Source organism: Cibotium barometz, chromosome 6 (genome assembly GCF_041138505.1).
Source record: "Cibotium barometz isolate CiBa-2024 chromosome 6, ASM4113850v1, whole genome shotgun sequence".
NCBI lineage: Eukaryota > Viridiplantae > Streptophyta > Polypodiopsida > Cyatheales > Cibotiaceae > Cibotium > Cibotium barometz.
Genome location: NC_141051.1, coordinates 41,049,442 through 41,073,371, shown reverse-complemented (window position 1 = coordinate 41,073,371; position 23,930 = coordinate 41,049,442). Strand labels below are relative to the sequence as shown.

The window sequence follows — 23,930 nt, the reverse complement described above, 5'->3', positions numbered from 1 at the left end:
TCCGTGAAAAATCCACAAAAATACATAAAAATATATTTTTAATCATAAAAATGCTCTAAATATTTCTAAACAATTAGAAAAAAAATCCTCAAAATTGTAGAAATTCAGGAAATCCATTCTACCAAAAATATCTATAGTAAAATATGTGGTATTTTTGTAAAAATTTCCATTAATACTTATTTTAAACCATAAAAAATAGAAGAAAATAGCATTAAACTCATGGAATTTCCCTGCAACATTGATTCGTCCATTGAATAGTAGTAACACGTGTTCCAATCGCCATATCGATGATCCACATGTTAATAAAATAACATTTTTATTTAGTAAATATTAAAATTTACTTTTAAAAATGTTAAAAATTACAATAAGAAAGAAAAATCAACAACAATTAACTAGAGATTGCTCTGATACCGCTGTTAAAACCCTAAGATCTCTCTAGATATTTGTTATGCATAAACATGCATAAATCAGGCATAAACTCATCCACCCGACCACCCCCGAGCCCAAGGAATGCACACATGAAATATAATGAAATACATCATACCTTTACCTTGATGTCCCATACCATCAAGAGGTATAACTTAGCATGTAGCTATAGTGTGAAATGGTAGGTGAGTAGATATGATCCTCTACACAAGAGACCATAGCCTAAGCCTCCAAGCCTCCCCTTGAGTGTGCCCCATGCCCCTATTATATATAGGAGGGCCCCCAAGTGACTCTTGACTCTCCATTTTCCATGTGTGACCCTTGGATGCCTGACCCTAACCTTAACCCTTAAGGTTAGTCCTAACCCATGCTCCACTAGAGCTTGTTCCCATGCTCGCATGCTCACAAGCCTAATGTGGGTTAGCCTCCTAGTATATGCACACATAATGTGCATATAACACTAAGCCTATTGCATAAACCCTAAACAATAAGGGCTTATGAAATAAGCCTAAGGTGTAGGGCTAATGCATAAGGCTGACTCAAAAAGCCTATACATAAGGGGTAATGCAAGAAGCTTATGCATAAGGGCTTATCCATAAGCCTATGCATAAGTCTAAACCCTAAGCCTATTGCATAAACCCTAAACAATAAGGGCTTATGCAAGAAGACTACGGTGAAGTACTAATGCATAGTGAAGGGCTAATGCATAAGAGTAACACTAGAATCCTATGCATAAGCGCTAATGCAAGAAGCCTATATATAAGGGCTAATGCATAACGGCTATTGCAAGAAGCCTATGCAAACTCTATGCATAAGCTTCATGTAAGCTTGCAAGAAGCCTATGCTTGCATAGAGCTTGCAATCTTGCATAAGCTTCATGCAAGCTTGCAAGAAGCCTATGCATAGAAGCCTATGCACAGATCTTGTAAGAAGCCTATGCAAGCTCTATACATGCTCTTGCATAAGCTTCACGCAATCTTGCAGGAAGCCTATGCAAGCTCTATGTATGAGCTTCTTACATAAACTCTATACAAGGAAAGAAGCCTACATAGCATGCTTTATCTACCCACCTCCCCATCCATTGTGTACAGTCCATACACCTAGAAGTGAAGAGATTGTGTAAAGATAGGTAAACCTGCAAATACACACAACACTAGCAAAGCAAGAAGTAAATCAAACCATCAATAGAGCTTGGAAAGGCATGCAAAAAAAAACTAAAATAAGAAAGGGATAGGGAAAATGAGAGGACACAATTAGGAGGTGCATATTAGAGACACGCATTTCCTAAAACTGAAATAAGAAAGGGATAGGGGAAATGAGAGGACACAATTAGGCAGTGCATATTAGAGACACACATTTCCTAAAACTGAAACAAGAAAGGGATGGTGGAAGGGAGAGGAGAACTTTCAATTTTTTGAAGAGAGCAAACAATTACTGGAAAACTCTAGATCCACAGATGACGTTATGTGTGTGTTCCCGCTGATTCTCTAGATGGAGGCATATTGAAGAGAAGTGGGTGGAATGGAGGCATATTGAAGAGAAGTGTGTGGAATTTGGGGAAGAGCCTTGTTATATTCATTTCGGACTAGCAATGGATGGAGTCAATCCATCTGGCTTATGAAGTTCATCATGGAGTACATGGCCCGTTTACCTAGTGAATTATAACCTGCCACCATGGTTAGCAATAAATAAGCAGCACCTTTTTCTTTCCTTGATAGTTCCAGAGGGAAGTACAAGATTAAGAACATGGACGTCTGCTTGGCTCCATTAGTTGATAAGCTACGCACGTTATGGGATGGTATCCAACTTCATGATGCATCTAAGCGGTTTGGAGAAAGGGTTGCAACAGTGCGAGGAATACTTATGTGGACCATGCATGATTGGCCGGCGGGCTATGGAGAGTGCTTTAGTAAGTTAATTATTCTAAGATTCCTTGATCTGATTTAATTTCACGATTTTGGCATTTTTGTATCATTTGCATATCTCATCATAATGATTAGCATGTTTGGCAAGGCATTCAATATCTGGTTATAATGTATGCCCTATATGTGGGCCTAGATTAGAGGCTCAGTACTCAATAGCTTTGAAGAAGGTTATCTATGAGGGCCACAAAAAGTATTATCTCGACAACCATGAGTTGCAAGAGAGATTTCTAGGGAGGCCTCGTTGTGTGCTAAATCCAAGTGATTGGAGGAGGGCATGGGGAGTGGATCGAAGTTGTTCACCCCCAGAAATGAATTAGCTAGATCCATCTTCCATCTACTCCCATACTAAAGTGATCTTCTAGGCAATCATCTTCTTGACCCTATGCATAGTATCACGAACATAGCCAATATACTTTGGATAACCATCACAGGTGTGCTAAAGAGAGAAAGGCACAAAGGGTGATCTACCAAGAGAGGTGGATCGCAAGCAGCACTTATAGTGGGCAGCACGGAGCAGACCTAATGGGAAGGTGATTCTCCCTAGAGCACCTTGGGTATTAACCAAAGAAGAGAAGCGGCATGTAAAAAGTGCATCAGTGAGAGTTTCGTACTCCCAGTGGTTGTATGCATTGCTTGAAGTGAGCATTCACAAAGGATGAAGAGATTAGTGGCTTAAAGTCTCATGACTAGCACAAAATCTTATAGTTTGTGCTGCCAACAATAGCCATTAAGGATTGCCTCAGGGAAGACATAAGAGAGACAATATAAAAGATTAGTGCAGTGTTACATTAGATATCAAAGAAGAAGATTAGAAGAAATATGTTGGAAGCAACTCGTCTAAACTCCATTGAAGTAATTACAATGGTGGAGAAATTATTTCCAACAAGTTTCCTAAGCATTCAATTGCACCTGTTTGTTCATGTGGTTAACAAGGTTGCTATAGAGCAGGTGTTATGAGCAGGTGTTATTCATAGTCGATGGATGTTCTTCCTCGAGATATTTGTAAAGACACTGAAAGGTTTTGTTCGTCAAAAAGCTCACCTTGAGGGCAGCATGGCAATGGGATGGCTTGCTCAAGAATCTCTTGTATATATAAAATAATTTCTTAATATGTGAGACCCAGATATGCCACGATTGTGGACACAAGAAGAGGATGATTGGCTTGTTGGGGAAGAGCCTCAAGGACAAGGGCTTCAAAGAACAATGGATATGACATTGCAAGACAAGACAAATAAAATTTTCATCCTCAACTCAACTGCTATAGAGAAATGGATTGAGAGGTATAACCTAGCAAAGAGGGAAAGAGACCGACATCATTTGAATTTTAGAAAGAGTCAAACAACTAGAGCATTGCCATACCTAGATTCACTTGATCAACTTCCAAAATTTCATTCTACTAGATGGCTTCAGCAAACCATACAATAAGAAAAACAGAGTGGCGAGGTTATAAGCGATGAGGAGGAGGAGCTTGCATATGGTTGTGATTACTATGTAAGTGAGTTTTTATATGTACACAAGAAACCATAACACATAGTCTTGTATAAGTTTTTATTCTTGATATAATTTCACGATCTTCTTTTGCTTGCAGTATCACAAATTTAGTGCACTTTGGTCACACGGTCAAGTGCAGCAAATAGATAAGAAGAGAACAATATTTAATTACAGTGTCAAAGAAAATTTCAAGCAAGAAAGTCGTTCAAGTGCAAGTGATCTAAGTAGTGAAGTTGTCATACTGCTTGATTATTATGGAACAACACAAGAAAGACATTATCAAAGACGTTGGCTTCAGAAAGTTTTCTATGTTCATTTTTTATGTGAAGTCGTTCAAGGTAGTGATTCAAGGACCACAAGCAACCATGCGCAGAGATAAGAGCGGATTTATTCAAGTAGACTCCACAAAGATATGGACAAACCAAAGGAACACATTTGTGCTATCAGCTACCACTAAACAAATATTTGAAGATATAGAAATTTCACATGAAGTAGAGGTTAAGAAACCCACTCTCAAGAAGCACAAGAAACAGATATTTATCCAATTGAACAGCTAGAAGAAGGATCAAATGAAGGTATAGTAATTCAACAATTACTAGCACTTAAACCAGAAGCAAACACAACAACTAATCAGGAATTCGAAGAAGAAATAGAAGAACAACTTTCAACACAACCACCTCTAATGCTTGGAATAGAAGGGGACAATACGGAGGCTACACCTATTGGACAGAGATGTAGATGGAGAGGTATTTCTGGAAATAGATGTATTCGGAGCCATGGATCTAGCTAAGGATGAGAGAGTTGATGATGAGCTATAACATCTTATTTCAATTTTATTTACCAAGAAATACTTGGTTTTTGTCAATGTTTTCTTTTTTTACATACTTAATTTTTTAAGAAGTCCAAAACAAAAAGTTAAAAAAAAAGATTTCGACACTTACTTTGACCCTACTTTCGACACTACATTTCAACATCTAATTTTGACATTTATATCAAAGGGATATTTTGACGGCGTGGAAACCGTCGATACAAGGCATAAAAAATGGGTCATCCTATAGTAGTGCATCAATGGCCTACATAACAACGGCATTCTTTTGTGTCCAACAACTTAAAATAAGGAGAGGTATTTACCTTGGCCTATTTTTTCTTCAAAGATCTGTATATCAATTATTTCAGAACAAAATTTCTCAAAATAACTAGTATTTTCCAGGTAAGCAAAACTCTCATCCAATCTATGAAAGAATACTTTAAAGGGATTTTTTTTCTAGCACTACATACAATTGGATTAAGCTTGCTTGAATTTTTTAAATAAGGATTACACAAAACCACTGAACGATGGTTCTTTGGTGCATTGTTTTGCCTCTGATAAGGCTTAATTTTTGGTGGATTCATATTTGTGCTAACAATGGTGCTTCATTGGTGCTTGCCTTTTTCAAAACTTAGTTATCACCCATAAAAGTACCACTACAATTGCATCGTACTATAGTGTAGTGAACCTTTAATCGATATTTTCTTAATCCATTTTATTTTGATTGATTATCTCCATCTAGTACAAAAATGAAAAATGTCTTGGAAGAAGTATTCTTTGACATCAAATAAGACAATGCCTTCACATAAACACGTTATAAGGGCCCTCTTATACATATGTAGGATGTTTACAATCATAAGTATGCATATACTCGGGTGTTGACACCATAAGATTAATGCTTGGTTTTTGATGGGCAGTGCCTTGCTCGTTAGAAATCATAATTTTTGGGAGAAAAAAGATACTGTATTTTTGTGATGTGCATATCATGATTTTTGGGAAAAAAAGATAGTGTATTTTGTGATGTGCATATGAAATTTAATTTGTCTACTAAAAACCATTGAGAAATTATAGGTAAAACATCTAACAAAAATCAAGCCTAATCATAAGTAAACTATAATGCCTTCACATAAAACAAGTAAAGACTCGATGCATACTTACGATATTAGATAATCACAAGTATGTATACTTAAAATCAAGCCTAATTATAAGTAGGCTATAATGCCTTCACATAAAACATGTAAAGACTCGATGCATACTTTGGATGTTAGATAATCACAAAGTATGCATACATGCATACTTTGGATGCTGATCATAAATATACTATAAAACATGCAATATTTGACAACTAAAACAAGAACCAAAAGTTTTTCAATCAATGGATCACTTTTCAACTCATGACAGAAAACATCAAAAAATGTCAATATCCAAAAATATCAGTGTCCTTCCCATGATGCAACTCCCACCATGGGATGTTTATGCATGAGCTGGTGTACACGATATGGGTTTATGCAGAACTAGAGGGCATGAAGTGAGGATCATGGACAACCAGGGCCATGTGCCGGCCCTCCGAGGACTACCGTGGTGCCCATAGCAGCATGAGTGGTAGTTTGTATATTGTAGCAGTCAGGGTCAGAAGTGACGAGCACGACATCACTTGCCCTTGCATCTGTGAGTATATTTGGTGAAGTCATCACCTGCAGGGAGTGGGCATAAGTAGCTGCAACATCCGCACCCTCGCTAGGAAAGTTTGCATTGCCCATCTCAGTAGTAGTATGTACTCCTCCAACTTTCGAGTTGATCACCGATCCTCCAATACTAGCTGTGTCTGCGTATTGTGCTAGATTTGTAAATAATTCTGATGGCCAATATCCCACATCAATTGTGCCATATGCTAGCCACCAATTATGAGTTACAAGATCCTACAAGCAACGTCAGCATAGGCATATATCACAATGAGTTATTAGTCAATGAGCTCAACATATCCAAATGTGTACTGTACATAAAAAAATGCATTAACATTTATCTCAAGGAGAATCCAATTTGATTGATTTATCAATAACCTCACCTGCCAAATACGAAAAGAGACATCAACTAGATGGCCTTTATTGGTAGAAGTAGGGAATATGGTTGCACCTATGGCAATTTGAAATGCCACATGGACGAAGCCTGGGCATGTGAGATCAAAACATCCTGTGTTTACATAGAAGTCCTTCTGCATGCATGCGAAGTGAAACGAAACATGAGAAGGAAGCAATTCTTGTACATGAGGATTTTGAATCACTTGATCCCATCAAAGATTTATAACCCACCGTCCAGTAGGTGGAAAGGCGGGTGTAGTTATCGCCATAGAGTTCAGGGTTCACCTAACATGGAGAAGTGTTAGAATAATGTCTTATAAGGACTGTTCCACAGCTTATTAGTACAATAATTTTTAGATTTGATGTTAGATGTTTAGGGGATAAGAAAAGCTTATTAGTACACTAATTTTGAGATTTGATGTTAGATGTTTAGGGGATAAGAAATCACATTAGATGTTAATTAGGGACCCCCTGAAGGTCTCAATATGTATGCAAAGGTTTGAGGCTAGTGAGCTTACCGACCATCCAGTTTCGACCGTGTTGAGGGTGTTGTCTAAGGCGGATCCAGCAGTCAGCCACACGTCGACCGCGCTCATCTCAGAAGCTATATTCTCAACGTGAGGATTCCATATGCTGAGTGATGCGGAGGCTCCAAATATGGGTTGGCCGTGGGAATACACGGCCTTGGCAAACTGCAAATACATGTACTTCCTTCAAAAAAATTATGGGCTTAAGCTGGACTCAATCATTATCCTAATCGACTTGAAATTAATCAAGCACGAGATTTGATTATTTAACTGACCTCGATGTTTCCTGTAAAATCTCGTGAGAAGCGCTTCTGTTTACAATGCACGACTCTACGGGACTTGAGAATATACAACAAAGAAGGTCTTCGTATTGCCACGGTTCCAATTGGACAGATGCCATTGAGATGCCAAAGCTGCGCACCCGCGATCAAAACTGGCGGATAATTATCCATCTCAGGATTGCGTTTAATTCCATCGGGAGTAGAGCTCGGGAATTCCTGTTAGTATGTGCAGCAATCTCTGTTAACCTAATAATATGTGGATTGCGTTTAATTGCATCGGGAGAAAAGCTCGGGAATTCCTGTTAGTGTATGCAATAATCTCTGTTAACCTAATAATACGTCGATATACTAAATCTTAAGGAGCTTTTAACAGTACGCATGATTGAATCTAAGGTGCTTAGCTAGCTAAAAAGAGAGAGAATAATTGACCTGGATAGTATGGTTTCTTAACAACGGGTGATCTAACGCAGGCTGCTTCTCCCGCAACACGCAATCAATGATGTCTCCATCGGGACTCTGTAGGGTTCACAAGACAACATAACGTGCATCGACGTTTATATGATCAATAAACGCACCGAATCAAAGTAATTGATGATTTGATCTATATTAATTACTGCATTGACCTAATTAATGAGATAATTTCGTCCACCTGGATGCTCCGAACCGATGGTTTGATAAGCTCGCGGAGTTGCAGATGCGCTTTGGCGACATCCTCCCTGGTGTACCCACTTAGCGAGTCTCTTACTTGATCGGCTGTAAGACTTCTTCCTCGCACAACATGCACGAAGAAACTAGACAATACTAAAATGCTCAAGAGGACGTCGCTGGCCGATAGATGTCTGTCATTGCGCCCTCGCAAAGTCATCATCACCACCGTCATATTATTGTGCAGTGTCCATAATATAAACCTTGCCTTATTCTCATCACCACCGTCATACTATTGTCCAGAAACCTTGTATAGATTCGGACTGCGCGTAGTCGGTACTACTAACTATCGGCATCCATTGGGAGAAATCTTAGGGCCTTTACACTATGGAAATGTTTTCCCCGCCCCCCCGCAAAAAAAAGACCTCGAGGGTACTGAGTCTCCCTTGTCCATCCCTGAGCCCTACGGTGAAATACACATTAAATGGTGTTTTTTTTTGAAGGGGCTTAGCATAAATTTCGGTGTGCTCATTCTAGATTTTGTGGGGTGTAAGGCATGGTGGGGGAAAATTTTTGCACTAGTGTTGGCTCTTGAAAATTTTCAAGCCCACAAAAATATTGTAAACCATATTGGTTTACAAAAAATTAGTGTCTCGTGGTATACTAATGATTAATGTGCACCTACACACTATTGGTTAATAATATGGTCCCAAATAAGAATAGAGCCTTATGCATAGCACTCATCTAAACTAACCATCGGGCTATCCCCCAATCACTGCCAAGCCTTGAAAACAATACAATTCCAAGACCACAAGGACATTATAAACCATGGTTTATAGAAAAGTAGTGACTTGTGGTATACTAATGATTAATGTGCATGACCTACACACTATTAGTCTAATTATATGGCCCCAAATAGGAATTAAGCCTCACAGAAAGCAATCATCTACACTAACCATTACGCTATCCCCCAATCGCCCAAGCCTTGAAAACAATATAGATTTGGTCTTGCAACATTTGCACATGTGGGCTCGGTGCTACTAGCCAACAGCCTTTGGCCATATAGACTATTCAAATTAGGTTTTCCTACTAGGACCTAGACAAAAGTTCTTTCTTCAAAACACCCGATAAATTATACTACACATAACTTGCATCCAAATATTTTTATAACATACTTATCATAACTTGACCATATTCAAGTTGATTTGCGTATAAACATGACCATATTCTGATGAGTTCTGAGCAAGTTATTGTCATTCCACTCAATTTGAGTATAAACATGACCATATTCCGATGAGTTTTGCGCAAGTTATGGCTATTTTAAGTTTTGGGCCTGGGGGATTGACAAGTCAGTACCACCATTATGGGTGCCTTGTCGAGTTTGTGGAGGCCCCTAGGCCCAAAACCTAAATTGGCCATAACTTGCTGAAAACTCATCCTGAATATGGTCATGTTTATACTAAAATCAAATGAAACATGTCCAATGACCTTATAAGCTCGCCATAAAAGATCATCAAAAAATAAAACCCTTATTTAATCATGAGGGGCTACACTCGATAGAGGGGGTAATTTTTCTTATTTAATCATGAAGAGCTACACTCGATAGAGGGGGCAATATTTTTTTAAATAAGGGGGGAGATGCTACTAAGATTTTGTAGGAAATTTCTTGGTAAAAGAATTGGGAGAATAAATCACCACAACCACCAAGCCTAGAGAGTCCACCTAGAAGGTAACCAAACTTGCCAACCAAGAGAACCAAGAGCACCAATTACAAGGCAATGGAATCCCAAGAAGCATCCAAAAATCAAGGCCATGATAGTGCACAAGCCAAGGGGAGCTGGTAGCACATGTATGTGCACACAATGCCTAAGAGGCCCACATGTATACCATCATGAAGTGTGGAGAGGAACACCCTCCCTCTCTCTTAGGGCCTTTACACTATATAAATGTCCCCCCGCCCAACCTCGAGGGTACTCTTGTCCATCCCTGAGCCCTCATGGTGAAATACACATTAAATGGTGTTTTTTTAAAAAAAGGGGCTTAGCATAAATGTCGGTGTGCTCATTCTGGATTTTGTGTGGGGGATGTTGCCAAGTGCACAAACGGTATACCAAAATCTATATTGAACAATGAAAATGTGCTCGCCTACATTGAAGAATGGTTAATGATATATTGGACATTTGTTCACATTTTTTCTTAGTGATGGGAGAACACTTTTTGCACTAGTGTTGGCTCTTGAAAATTCTCAAGCCCACAAAAATATTGTAAACCATATTGGTTTACAAAAAATTAGTGTCTCGTGGTATACTAATGATTAATGTGCACCTACACTCTATTGGTTAATAATATGGTCCCAAATAAGAATAGAGCCTTATGCATAGCACTCATCTAAACTAACCATTGGGCTATCCCCCAATCACTACCAAGCCTTGAAAACAATACAATTCCAAGCCCACAAGGATATTATAAACCATGGTTTACAGAAAAGTAGTGACTTGTGGTATACTAATGATTAATGTGCGCGACCTACACACTTATATGGCCCCAAATAGGAATTAAGCCTCACATAAAGCAATCATCTACACTAACCATTATGCTATCCCCCAATCGCCCAAGCCTTGAAAACAATATAGATTTGGTCTTGCGACATTTACACATGCGGGCTCGGTGCTACTAGCCGATAGCCTTTGGCCATATAGACTATTCAAATTAGGTTTCCCTACTAGGACCTAGACAAAAGTTCTTTCTTTAAAACACCCGATAAATTATACTACACATAACTTGCATCCAAATATTTTTATAACATACTTTCATACTTATCATAACTTGACCATATTCAAGTCGATTTGCGTATAAACATGACCATATTCTGATGAGTTTTGAGCAAGTTATTGCCATCCCGCTCAATTTGAGTATAAACATGACCATATTCTGATGAGTTTTGAGCAAGTTATGGCTATTTTAAGTTTTGGGCTTGGGGGCTTGACAAGTCAGTGTACCACCATTATGGGTGCCTTGTCAGGTTTGTGGAGGCCCCTAGGCCCAAAACCTAAATTGGCCATACTTGATGAAAACTCATCCTGAATATGGTCATGTTTATACTAAAATCAAATGAAACATGTCCAATGACCTTATAAGCTCACCATAAAAGATCATCAAAAAATAAAACTCTTATTTAATCATGAGGGGCTACACTCGATAGAGGGGGTAATTTTTCTTATTTAATCATGAAGAGCTACACTCGATAGAGGGGGCAATATTTTTTTAAATAAGGGGGGAGATGCTACTAAGATTTTGTGGGAAATTTCTTGGTAAAAGAATTGGGAGAATAAATCACCACAACCACCAAGCATAGAGCCACCTAGATGGTAACCAAACTTGCCAACTAAGAGAACCAAGAGCACCAATTACAAGGCAATGGAATCCCAAGAAGCATCCAAAAATCAAGGCCATGATAGTGCATAAGCCAAGGGGAGCTGGTAGCATATGTATGTGTACAGAATGCCTAAGAGGCCCACATGTCTACCATCATGAAGTATGGAGAGGAACACCCTCCCTCTCTCTTAGGAGTTGAAGGTAGAATGTTTTCCAGTTTTTTATGTGTAGTGGTTTTGGGAGTTGTGTCGAAAGTATGTGTGATAATAAAGGACATGGGAACCTTAAACTAACAGGGGCATTTTCCATGTTGGGAGAAAAAGGGAAAAATGTGGGTCTCTTGTGAAGTATAGAAACTTAAACGCACACACCATATGATGAATATCATAGCTAGAAGAATGATTTTTTGACCCTATCTTTTGGGGATTACCATGGGACTTAGAAGGAACATATGAAATGTTTATTTAACTAAAAATTTACACAGATCAAGCTATAAAATTAGAGATTAGGAAGGGTCCAATCATGCTACACTGAGATAATTATTGAAGCTATATCTTTTGACTTATCTTGCATGTTGAGAGGAGATTTCTTTTAAGAGTGATTAAGCACATAAGAAGTATGATTCTAGGAGCTTAAATTGAACAAGGTTTAAGCCTTTATAAGGATTAGTGAAGGATCATTCAAACTTTACTTGCATGTAAATGAAAGATGGAATTTAGAGGACATATTTATAGTTCTAGGAAACATTATGAGTATCCGTTCTTGGGATATTTAAAGGATTGATAAGGGGATGCATTTATGAATTCAAGGGACTTGTAAATGCTATAAAAACTTCATAATAACTAGAATTAAGTATTGGAATTAAAGTGAACCTTGTGAACCTAGTCAAGTGGGATCAAGAAAGCTTAGAATGTAATATCAAGTCCTTAAAGTTATATGCTTGGTGAAGTTATATTATGGAAGTGGATTTAAAGACCCAGAGCAAGGCAAGCCCTAAGTAAAAGAGGGGGACTAAAGAGTATCCGAACATGATGAGTTGCCCTAGTGACATGATGTGTGGGATGAAATTCCATACATATGAAGAAGAGTGTGCACCACTCCAAATCCATGATAATGAGGAAAATCAAAGTCAGTCTTTACTCATGAGAGGAGATTACCCTAAAAGATAACGTAAGCTAAACCAAGAAGAGCTTGAAGGTTAGGGAATAGAGTTCTTATATTTGGAAGGAAAAGGACAAGAAGAATTCAAAGCTAGAATGAACTAGCCACTATGCATATGGAAGGAAATTGGCTTGGTTTGACAAAATTCATTGCGTTATTGGACTAGAGACGTACATGTCCTTTGATTATTTTGATATTTTTTAATGGGGTTTTCTTAGTATGATATAAACTTATATGAAGCATTGTAATTGCATCTAAAAATCTCTATGCGATCAGCTTGCATATTGTTAATCCACTATGGTGGTTAATGAGCTCTCTACTATGGTAGAACACATGCTTCTATGGAAGCCCACTTTGCAGAGTGAGATAGGTTACCATTATGATGGGAGACTAGGTGAGGGAGGACTCACTGGTCCTAAGTGTACTAACACACACTTAAGATCTACAACTTCTTAGCTCTCCATTGCATGGAGTTTTTGGTTGTCTGGAGCTCAAGGGTGGTCGAGCGAATTTAGCTCTTGTAGAGAATGAACTTGTCTTCTATAAAAAACCATGTGATAATGGATGCATTTAAGAATGAGAAGTATGTCTTGTGTATGATTTGAATCATTTCACTTTTATGGTTTAAAGTTGTTGTTTTATATCACGATGATGCTATATGATGTTGCTAGATGTTGACGGCATGTTTTATTTTGATCTTTATGTGGAGATTGCACATGGTCTTGTGTATGAAGAGGCTTCAAATTTATTGAAACCTTTTCTTATTTAGTTTTTCTTTATTTCTTCTCTAACTAAGGTTAAATGCAGTTTCCATAAACAAGTAAATTGGAGCCTCACAACACCAAGAATCATGGTATATATCTCATGGTTTCTTAGCCAAATAGATCCTCATATGCCTTGACTTTGTCACAAAAAAGATTATAAGCAAGTAGTTGAACAGGTTCCATAACAAAATGGGATCACTCATAAGATGAATGAATTATTACAAGAAATGGTAAACAAGTTATGTATCTTAAATCCTTCTAAAAAATGAAAAAAGTGGATTAATAGGTACAAAGGAGGATAAGTGGAAAGAACAAATGCTAGAAGAAGTTTCGTAGGGATCTTCCATACCCACTAGAGCTCGCACTTCTCCTCAATAATATATCAAGGGATAATGGTAAAGGATTCAATGAGAGAGAGATGGAGTTTGCCAAAGGATGCAATTGGCATGTAAGCAAGAACATGTCCCATTTGAAGAAATGTTTTGTTATTCTTGGCATATTAATAATAGCTTTTCTTAACATATTAATGATAGTAAAATTGCTATAGTATCGTTAAATTTAAGCATTATGGCCGCATGGTCATCACTTTCATGTGGAGCATATAGATAAGAGAAGCAAAACTTTTGATTATGGAGTAATGGCTAGTTCAAGTGATACAATTCTTCTTATTCTCGATTATTTTGAAACTATACAAGATATCATAAACGTAGGATTAAATAGGTAATTTGAATGCTCATTCTTGATGTGCAATGGTTGTTCCACGGGAACACTCACGGGAACACAGATTATGGAAGGAGGCCGGAAGCAATTAATGCGAGAGAGCGGGATTGTAGCCATGGAAACATACAGACGCACATAATTTTTTCATATTTTTGTGCCGAAGTGCAATGTAAATTGTTTTAGGCCAATGTGGGTTCTAAATGAGAGTTCTAAGTGTATTAAGCAAGGCTCACTTATGGGGTTGTCCACCCATGTGTGAAAGAGGCCTAGGGTTAGGGTTAGTGACATCTCTATAAAAGAGATGTTAGCTAAAGAAAGAGTACATTTTTGGCCATTCTCATAAGCTATTGAGTGAAGCTCTTGAGCTCTCAAGCTATGGCAACTCTCTAACTCTCTCTCTATTGTGCTCTAATGAGCATCAAGCTCCAATGAGTATAGCTCCACTTCTTTCTCTTAATCTGTTTTAGCATCATTGAAGTAGATTAATCTAAGATTAGTTGAATGCTTCTTTCTTTCTCTTGTGTATGCTGCATGCTTGTAGTGTGTGTGTGTAGTCTCCATTGATGCAAGCTCTTGCCCACTTCATTGGCAATGAGTTATTCATGGATAGACTCTCTCTATGAGCTTTCGGGTTTGTGAATGTTACATTCTATGCTTGCTTAAGCTTGTGGATTAGTAGATGCACGGTTATGGGTTTGCTGGCATTAGGGAAAGCTAAGATTTAATCAATATTTGAATGGGATTAAGAGATTGTCATGCATTGCTTGTTCTCTTGATTAGTATAGTGGATTTAAGGGATTGAGAGATTGATTGAGGTGTTGAATGGTTGAATCGTCAAGTGGGGGTTCGTGTATGTGAGCTCTCCCTCATGGGATAAGCCTTCATGCACTAATCGAGTCGAGTCCTCATATTGACATTGTGTTTCTTAACACATTTGTTGATCGGTAGTACTCTATGAGCACTATATTGCACGGTAGAGAGAACCGCTCTACAATGGTGCCGCTACCGAGAAGCGAGTGCCTACATTAGTTGAGTATCATACACATACTACCACTCCTTGTTAAGCTCCAATCGGTTGCAAAACTGTTGGATAGGAGAGCAGGCTTTGGGACCAATTTTGGTACTTATTTAAGACTAATCTGTTGTTAAATTCTCTTTATTTGTCTTGCAATTTGAGTGCGATTGGCTAGCTACGCATCTCCCTTGAGGTCAGGACAAGGATTCAACACACGGAAAGGATTGGAGGTAGGCGCTAAACTTGCCAACTTTAATTTGTGTGTGAAAGAGAGAGGCTTGTTTTTGCATTTCTGTCATTCTGTTTGAGGATAATTTTTCCCTGTGTGAGGTTAATTTTTACTTTTTTAATTTTCTACATGTTCGTTTTATTTTCTGTTCTTAGCTTAGTTTAGTTTTTTGCATCTTTAATTTTGTGCATTTTAGTTCTCTGTTAAACTTGCACCTGTAGAGAAACTTAAATCTATACACACACATGAAGAGTGAACATTTCGAATTTGCTGCAAATCTCACAGCTGCACACGCATTGAATTCGCTGCAAATCTCACAACTGCACATGACTTCAAAAAAGGAAAGAAAACAATAATAAAAGAAGGCGGCTGTGCGTGAACAACGCAACGCGCGGAGAGACCCACACACCGCACCACCATAAAGATTGCCATGCACCGGATAAGGAGGTGCAAAAAAAAAGGTCTGGAAAATTTTTCATTTTTTGCCACAAAAAATTGGGAGGTTATCTAACTTTTCGAGAGGAGTTAGAAAACACCCATCCTTGAAATTTCGGTCCTGGGACCATTTTTCCATAGTGAGTCAATATGGGAAACTGGTAAATTTTAGGTGATTTTCGATCTTAAAAAATACGCTATTTTTTTGGCCTAATGTGTTCGAGGGGGTTCAAAATGGGTTCTGGCAAAGTTTGAGCCAACTTGAAAATTTTTAGATTTTTTGGAGAAAAAAACCTAAAAATTTGACCTTATGCTTTTGCGGTTGGGACGTCATATAGACACTGCCATAGGGTCTAGGGCACCTTCTAGAGTACCTACGCAGGAAAGTGGGACCCAATCGATAGGAAATTTGACAAATATTGCTGAAACCTTTTCTGAATCCCAATCTGATACCCTTTCCAGGACAACTAGCTCATTGTCTATGGACAATCTAGGACTGTCAAATAGTCATCCCTTAGCCCCAAATAGGACACCCACAAGATCTTTTAATCCATTTGAAGCCGACATCATGGGGTTACCACTCAATGTGAGACTTCAATATGTCTACAGGAATGCTCAAGGAGCTGAGATCTTTAGGGATACACAACAATGGTATCTCGTTAAGATTGCAGACTTTTTTTCAGAACTTGATAGAGCACCTCTAGTCAATGACCAGGGTAACATGTACATGGGTGGAGATGTTCGCTACGAAGTCACCTATCATCCAGAGAATGTAGACAAATTAGGAGAGCTCTCTAAGAGTGAGTTCCTAGATTTATCAAAGCCTTCTGGAGCAAGGGAGTCTAGAGATGATTGGCTCATTGAGCCGGACATGCGTGGACCACCAGTCCTCAAAGTCATCCATAGATGATTTACTTTTTGTAGATCTAAATTTGGAAAGGGACAGGAAAGGCAAGAGCAAAATGGATTAGGGGGCTGAGAACCAATGGGAGTTTGTACGACAAATTCCAGTGACAAAGGTCTTTCAGGATGACCCACTTCAAGAGGTCTATAAGGACTCTTTAGAAGGATATTATTCCACAACTAGATTGCCAGAGCTAGATCTTCCTCTAGCACTTGTGGTAGTAGTCGAGAAGCTTGCAGGATATAAGAACCGAATCATTGATAAATGGGCCAATGAATATCGAGAACCTTAGATTGGAAGGAGATTCGTGAGCTCACGTGGAGAGGACAACCATTATTCATGGAAGTATTCTGTACTAATACAACTAAACCAGGAGAGACAGCCTTTCTTGGAGAAACTATTGCTCCTCCCCTACGAGAGTTCACTAGAGAGGGACCATCAACATCAAAGTGGACCACTGCAAGTAGCCCAACTCTAGCACCAAGATATTATCCTACACCAAAAGTGCGACCACAGATCACACCATAACAACATTTCTCTCACTATGACAATCGGAGGGTAGGGGAGCCAACTCGGCCTCCCATAAATGCACCTCCTGAAATGCGGGTAACAGGATCTTTAGAGAGGGTTGGTGAGGCAGGTAATAGGGGACCCACGCCAATTCGGGATGCATATGGACCACCTTACCAAAGAGAGGAACCACTAAGAGTGAGAGGCCGTAGGCCTGTGATGCGTATTCAAGACGAGTAAGGCCATCAACTCTTCAAAAGCTGGTAAAGAAGTACGAAGGGTCGGGAGATCCATATGACCATGTACCAGCATTTAGGCAAGCAGTTCGAGCTGCTGACAAGCATACGCAAATTGAAGGGTTTGGGCTCACTCTTGAGGGAAAGGCCCTTGCTTGGTTTCAGGCGCACTAGAGGCTTCAGACAAATATTCTTTATGAGTTTTGAAAGATAGATTCATTGTTGCTTTTTCCTTGATGTGGATTCAGCATGACACAGTAGCAAACATCTACTCTTTCAAGCAAGGCGAGACTGAGAGTGTTAGAGACTGTGTAAATATGATGAAGCAGTACATTAATCGTTGCCCAGAAGATGAGAAGTCCACCCAAAGTCGATTAATTTCTCTCTTCTTAAAAGGACTCAAAAATTCAACACTGCACACACATCTCTATGCAAAGAAGCATACAAATTTCAATGAGTGTTGCCATGATGCTATGGATTTCACAAATAACTTCAAATTCCAAGATGGTACTAGCCCTGAGGTGCAACCTAGAGATCATTGGGGTGATGACCAAAGTTCAGGGTCTAGCGCACTAGTAAATCCAGACCAGATAGCTAACCTAGTACTAAGGAGATTGGGACACACCTATCGCCCACCCATGCAGCCACAACAACAACAGCGAATGAGGAGTGTACTACCTACAGGTCCTCATCTTTATGGAGCATGTGGCGGTAACCATAAAACCGAAGAATATAATACCTTTTCTCCTCTAGTCACAAACCAACCCACAAAGAAGTGGTGCCAGGTCTGTGCTTGGAATTATACCCACACCACACAGGAATGTACTCGCATTGCAAGAATGAGACAAGAGCATGAGCAGAGCAAAGGGGTGCAGTGGCTCCACAAATACATCAACAGTATACTAATTTTGAACGTAAGCCACCGATGGCACAAGAGCAAGCACGACGAAGCTCAACCTCCTGCTCTTGGGACTGCTCCTGTAAGGTTTGTTGACTACGACAATTCAAATATGTGTAGAGACTTGGTAAACCCAAGCTATGTGGAGGAGGAATATGCATCATATTCATCAAGGAAAATCTCTTTGAAAGTCCTGCATATCAAAGCTAAGCACTGGAGCCTCAACCGGGGGAACAAAATTCTTTGATGATGCTGGGCGGCTACCAACCTAGGATTCCACGCCTCTCAGGTCAATGGCAGCAAAGGAAAGTAGAAACCAAACTAATGGGTCCCCATTGGGCTCGTGATTGTCCACATTGCCCAAGGCAAGTAGCTTGATCCAATACAATAGTACCACAGTTTCCACCAATTGAAAGATATTGCCTAGGGTATTGTGTAGAACACTTTCCAAAGGATTGTTTGATGAAACCATATGAGGAAGGCACCTCTCAATGAAAGGTCTCACTCAACTTTGTAGAGGCAGTCCCATCGCCACCTTCATCAGAGAATGATGATGTCGTGCCACTTAGAGTCATGACTAGATCACAAACACGAAATGCCGAAATACAGACTGATGAGACACCTGGAACTAGGAATGCAAAGGCAAATCTAGTGGACAAGACCCTACATTCCAATAGAAAAAGGACCACTAGGAGGAAAAATAACCGCAACAAGCAAACTAAGAGTGCATCCACTAGTTCTCAAGAAGTCTCTAAACAAAACATGAAGAATCAAGCTTTTACATCCCAAGAAGTGCATGAGGAACATCAACCTCAACCTAGGCCTAGTGCTAAACAAGATGAGGCTAGTACAACCAAGGATAGTTCAGGGGGTTCTATTTTTGTGGATAATGTGAACGAGACTCTAGATGCCATCATTGATGCTCATAGAAGTCGCATTGCAGCTTTATCTGAGCTACCCAAGAAGCTTCAAGAATACCCAAACCCTTGTGTGAGGAGAAGATCAATCTAGCTGTACATCAGCAACTCATTAGGGAAGCTCAATCAATACTTGAGGGCCCACCTCCACCTATCCCTCGGGGCCCAACCTCTCTTAAGCCAACATTAGAAACCATGCCAGAAGTGTTGTCAAGTTGGGAAATGAAAAGTGAGCTGATCTCACAAGCTCATAGTGAGAAGTCTGCACCAATTGACACCCCATTGAAAGAAGGCATTCTGCCACCACCTAGTCTTGCCTTCTCATGCAATGATGAAGTTATTGATGCTAACGAGGACATGGCAAATGAGATGTGGGCAGCAATTCATGAGAAAGTTAATGAGAATATGTCCTCTATTATTTCACCTCCATTCTCTGAAGTGGATTTTACCAGGGGCACAGAAAACAACTTTAGACGCCCAAGCATCCAGGAGGAAGTTCAAACAATTGTTTCTCCTAGAAGTAAGCATACAATGAAAACCTTACCATCTTATTTGGGAGAATATGAGAACTGTTCTCAAACCTTGAGGATACCCTCTATGCATAGAAGGTTGACAAAGGAGATGGATATGGGTATCGTGCAAGCTATTTTGTCCAATGGCTTGTACCTTACCTTTGCTTGATTTGATAAAGCTTCGACTAGAGTTGTGGAATGATATTGCCACATGTTTGTCAGAGAAGGTATTGCTACAAAAGGGTCACCATCAATGTACTATACACCCTGAGACAAAGCATGTTATGCGAGTTCCTATCAACAAAGTAGGAAAATTTTGTGAGGACGATTAGGGAAGTGATACCCTCCCATTAGAAGTGCGAAAAGTAGCTTCAACTGCAATACTTGATAGTGGTGCAGGAGTGGGCATTGTGATAAGGTCCATTTGGGAAAAGTGGGGCAAACCAGCTATTAGGAGTACAAGGATACACTTGCAGCTAGCAGATGGAAGCTTAGAACATCCCATTGGGATGCTAGAGAACATATTGGTCACCACATGTGGGATTGAATATGAGCACACATTTGTAGTAGTGGATTTTGGAAAGCATCCAAACTATGAAGTGATATTGGGTAGACCATTCATGCGACAATTTCAAATGATTCAAGATTGGGGATACAATTATTTGTACCTCCGACATGATTCTGTCATCACAAGGATCAACCTAAAGAATCACTTATATCGTGATGTAACGCGGTCTCCAATAGATGAGTTTGATTTTGCTTCATCTGAGGGCTCAAGAGTTACATTGTCAGATGGGCGAGAAGATATGTGGATGTGTGGAGCCTCATGTAAGGATTTCAGCACTGAAAGACTTAAGGGTAATTGAAGTGTATGAGATGAGACATACATTCCATAACCCTTCCCTGAGCACTTAATTGATCCCCTAGAATGGAGTCATGTCCTTGCAACATTATCGACATGTGCTTTACCTAAAGCCAATTCAATTTTGTGACTCAGATGGATATGACATTATTCCTATACGAATGGTACAACCACGTGACCTTCTAGATGATTTGTACTATGGGGTTGCATCCACAGCACTGCATGTAGAGGAAGTCTCAGTGGAGGATTTAAGACTCGAATCGGCTAATGATGCTGATAAGGAAGACGGATGGGACTCTGATTTTGATGATGATGTGATAATCCCCGAGGAAGAGTTAGGAAAGGCACGCCTACTCTCTTGAGAGGAAGGGAGGTTCAAATAGAGATCCCTCAAAGCCGACCCAAATGTAAATGCTGTAAGAGCCATAAGAGAATCCGTAAACAAGATGAGAGGGAACGACGTGAGAGAATACAAAAAGAAAATGAGGAGTTTAAGAATGAACACTCTCGACCACCACCTCACTTTAGGAAAGAATGGATATCTATACTATGTCCAAGCACAAGATATTATCAAAGACCAAGTAAAACCATCAGATGGATTCCAACCAGGAGAAAAGCTAAAAATTGTTAGCAAAAATCGTAAAAAAACAAAGAGACCAAAACAAAAACTCAAGTCTCAAACCGATTCAAAAGAGAGTGTCGGAAGTGCAAAGATAACGGTTGAACAAAAAACTCTGATGCAAGATTACAAAAGAGAGCTCAAAACCACATGGTCTTCAATTAGTGATGACTCAAGTGGACAAGAACAAGGTCTCAATGTTCCCCCCAACTTCACACAGTACACTCTTCAAGATTGAAAGATTGTTCTTCAACAGCCCATGCGACAAAAGCCAAGCATACCACGGGTTTCATACGATGGTCCAGAAGATGCAAAAAAAATTGATATCGCTAAGCCAGGAGAAGAGCCTCGCTATGTGTGGATTGCCACAGACTTATCCTTAGATGAGGAGAAGTTATTAATTCAAACAATAAAGGAGTATCGCCATGTTTTTGCTTGGAGTTATAAAGACCTCAAAGGAGTTGATCCAAGCATATGTCAGCATACAATTCCATTGTGAGAGGATGCAAAGCCTTCCAAGCAACGTCCTTATACTTACAATGAGAATTTTACACGAAAGATAAAAGAAGAAATAGAAAAGCTCTTAGAGGTAAAATTTATCTATGAGATTGAACACACTGAATGGGTCTCCTCTATTGTAGTGGTGCCTAAGAAAAATGGAAAACTTCGAGTATGTGTAAACCTCAAGAAGGTAAATGCAGCTACTGTACGTGATCATTACCCACTTCCAATCACGGATCATGTTTTGGAACGTGTTGCAGGGAAAAAGGCATGTAGTTTCTTGGATGGATTCTCCAATTACAATCAAGTGTCAATTGATCTGAAGGATCAACACAAGACAGCCTTTGCAACTGAAGATGGCATCTTTGCCTATCGTGTTATGCCATTTGGTCTAACAAATGCACTTGCAACCTTTCATCAGCGGTTAATGAGTCATGTATTCAAGGAGTACCTTAGGCTATTTCTTGAGATCTTCATGGATGATTTACGTGTTCACTCACAAGAGCGTGATGATCATATAGAACACCTCAGACTTGTGTTTCAAAAGTGTCAAGTTTATCGTATATGCTTGAATCCTGACAAGTGCAAATTCATGGTAAGACAAGGGAAGATTTTGGGCCATATTGTTTCTCGCAAATGATATTTCAACAGATATGGATAGAATTGATATCATTGTCTCATTACCTCGGCCTATCAACCCTAAAGGGGTACAAATATTCATGGGATATTGTGGCTATTATCATCGATTCATCTACATGTATGCTGTCCTAGCCAGACCATTATATGCTCTTCTTGTAAAGTTTAATTGGACTGACGAGTGTGAGGAATCCTTTGAAAAGTTGAAGTAAGCATTGGTGTCTGCATCCATCTTATGGGCACCAGATTGGAACCAAATCTTTCATGTCCATATTGATGCTTCAAACTTTGCAATTGGATGTATTTTGGCTCAATCGAGAAAACATAATAAGGATTTCCCAATCTCATATGCTAGTCGACAGTTGAACAATGCTGAGAAGAATTATACCACAACAGAAAGAGAAGGTTTGTCCATGATATATGCAGTGAAAAAGTTTTGCCATTACCTTTTGGCAAACAAATTTATATTTTTTGTGGACCATCAAGCACTGCTATATTTGGTGAATAAGCCTTGTGCAACTGGAAGGATTGTGAGGTGGTTTGTCATCCTTCTTGAGTTTGATTTTGAAGTGGCAGTCCGAAAAGGAACAACTCATCTTAGGGCAGATCATTTGTCTCGAATCACCTCTGGAGAAGCTCCTATGGGTGTGGATGATGATATGTTAGATTCAACACTTTTCCTTGTAGAGACAGCTCCTAAATGGTCTGAACCCATCTTAGAAATTTTGACAAGTGGGCAGATACAACTAGCGGGTCCTAATGTGGACCTATGGCGACCATTCAAGTTAATCTCAGGGAGATTATATCGTCAGGGTAATGATGGAGTGTTACGGCTTATACCTAACCCTGACCAATATGAGGAGATCTTGGAATGGGCACATGAGGGTATTGGTGGAATCCATGCATCAGCTACCACTTGTGTGCGACGTATAACTCAGGATGGGAAATGGTGGCCTACCATGCATGCGGATGCTGAAAAAATTGTTCGTAACTGTGCTTCATGTCAAATTCAACAACCAATTCATAATGTCACATTATTCCAAATTTCAACTACACCAAGTTGGAGTAAATATATTGTGGACTATCTTCAGCATGGTCATACTGATCGAGCAATTCCTAAATATCGAAAGCATGCTATTGAAGTTGAAGTGGCCAACTATATGCTGATAGAGGGCCAACTCTACAAGAGGGGCAAGGATGGCAACTTGCGCATGTGTGTATGTGAAGCTGACTACTTGAAAACAAGGATTTCACTGACGTAAACGAGAACATGTGAACATGTTAATAACATATGTTAATAACACAAAAAATCTTGTAATCACATGTTATATTCACAAAGCTTTCACAAGGGCCTAAAAAAATTATCTTTGTCGAGCATAAAAAATCTTCTTAGGTGGCCCACTCACCTGCTATTATGTGAATATGGTAACATGAGAACATGTGAATAGCTTATTC

The 23,930-nt window shown here is 39.3% G+C and overlaps 1 protein-coding gene across 1 annotated transcript; it reads right to left on the bottom strand.

Moving 5' to 3' along the window:
• Nucleotides 1-6,185: 6,185 nt before the first annotated feature.
• On the bottom strand, nt 6,186-8,416 carry LOC147637748 (protein neprosin-like). The gene is made up of 7 exons (XM_086799027.1): nt 8,186-8,416; nt 7,966-8,052; nt 7,531-7,752; nt 7,247-7,420; nt 6,960-7,013; nt 6,716-6,862; nt 6,186-6,569 (listed from the first exon to the last, which is right to left on the bottom strand). The coding sequence occupies exons 1-7, from the start codon at nt 8,414-8,416 to the stop codon at nt 6,186-6,188; spliced, it is 1,299 nt and encodes a 432-aa protein (XP_086655153.1).
• Between the last annotated feature and the right edge of the window lie 15,514 nt (nt 8,417-23,930).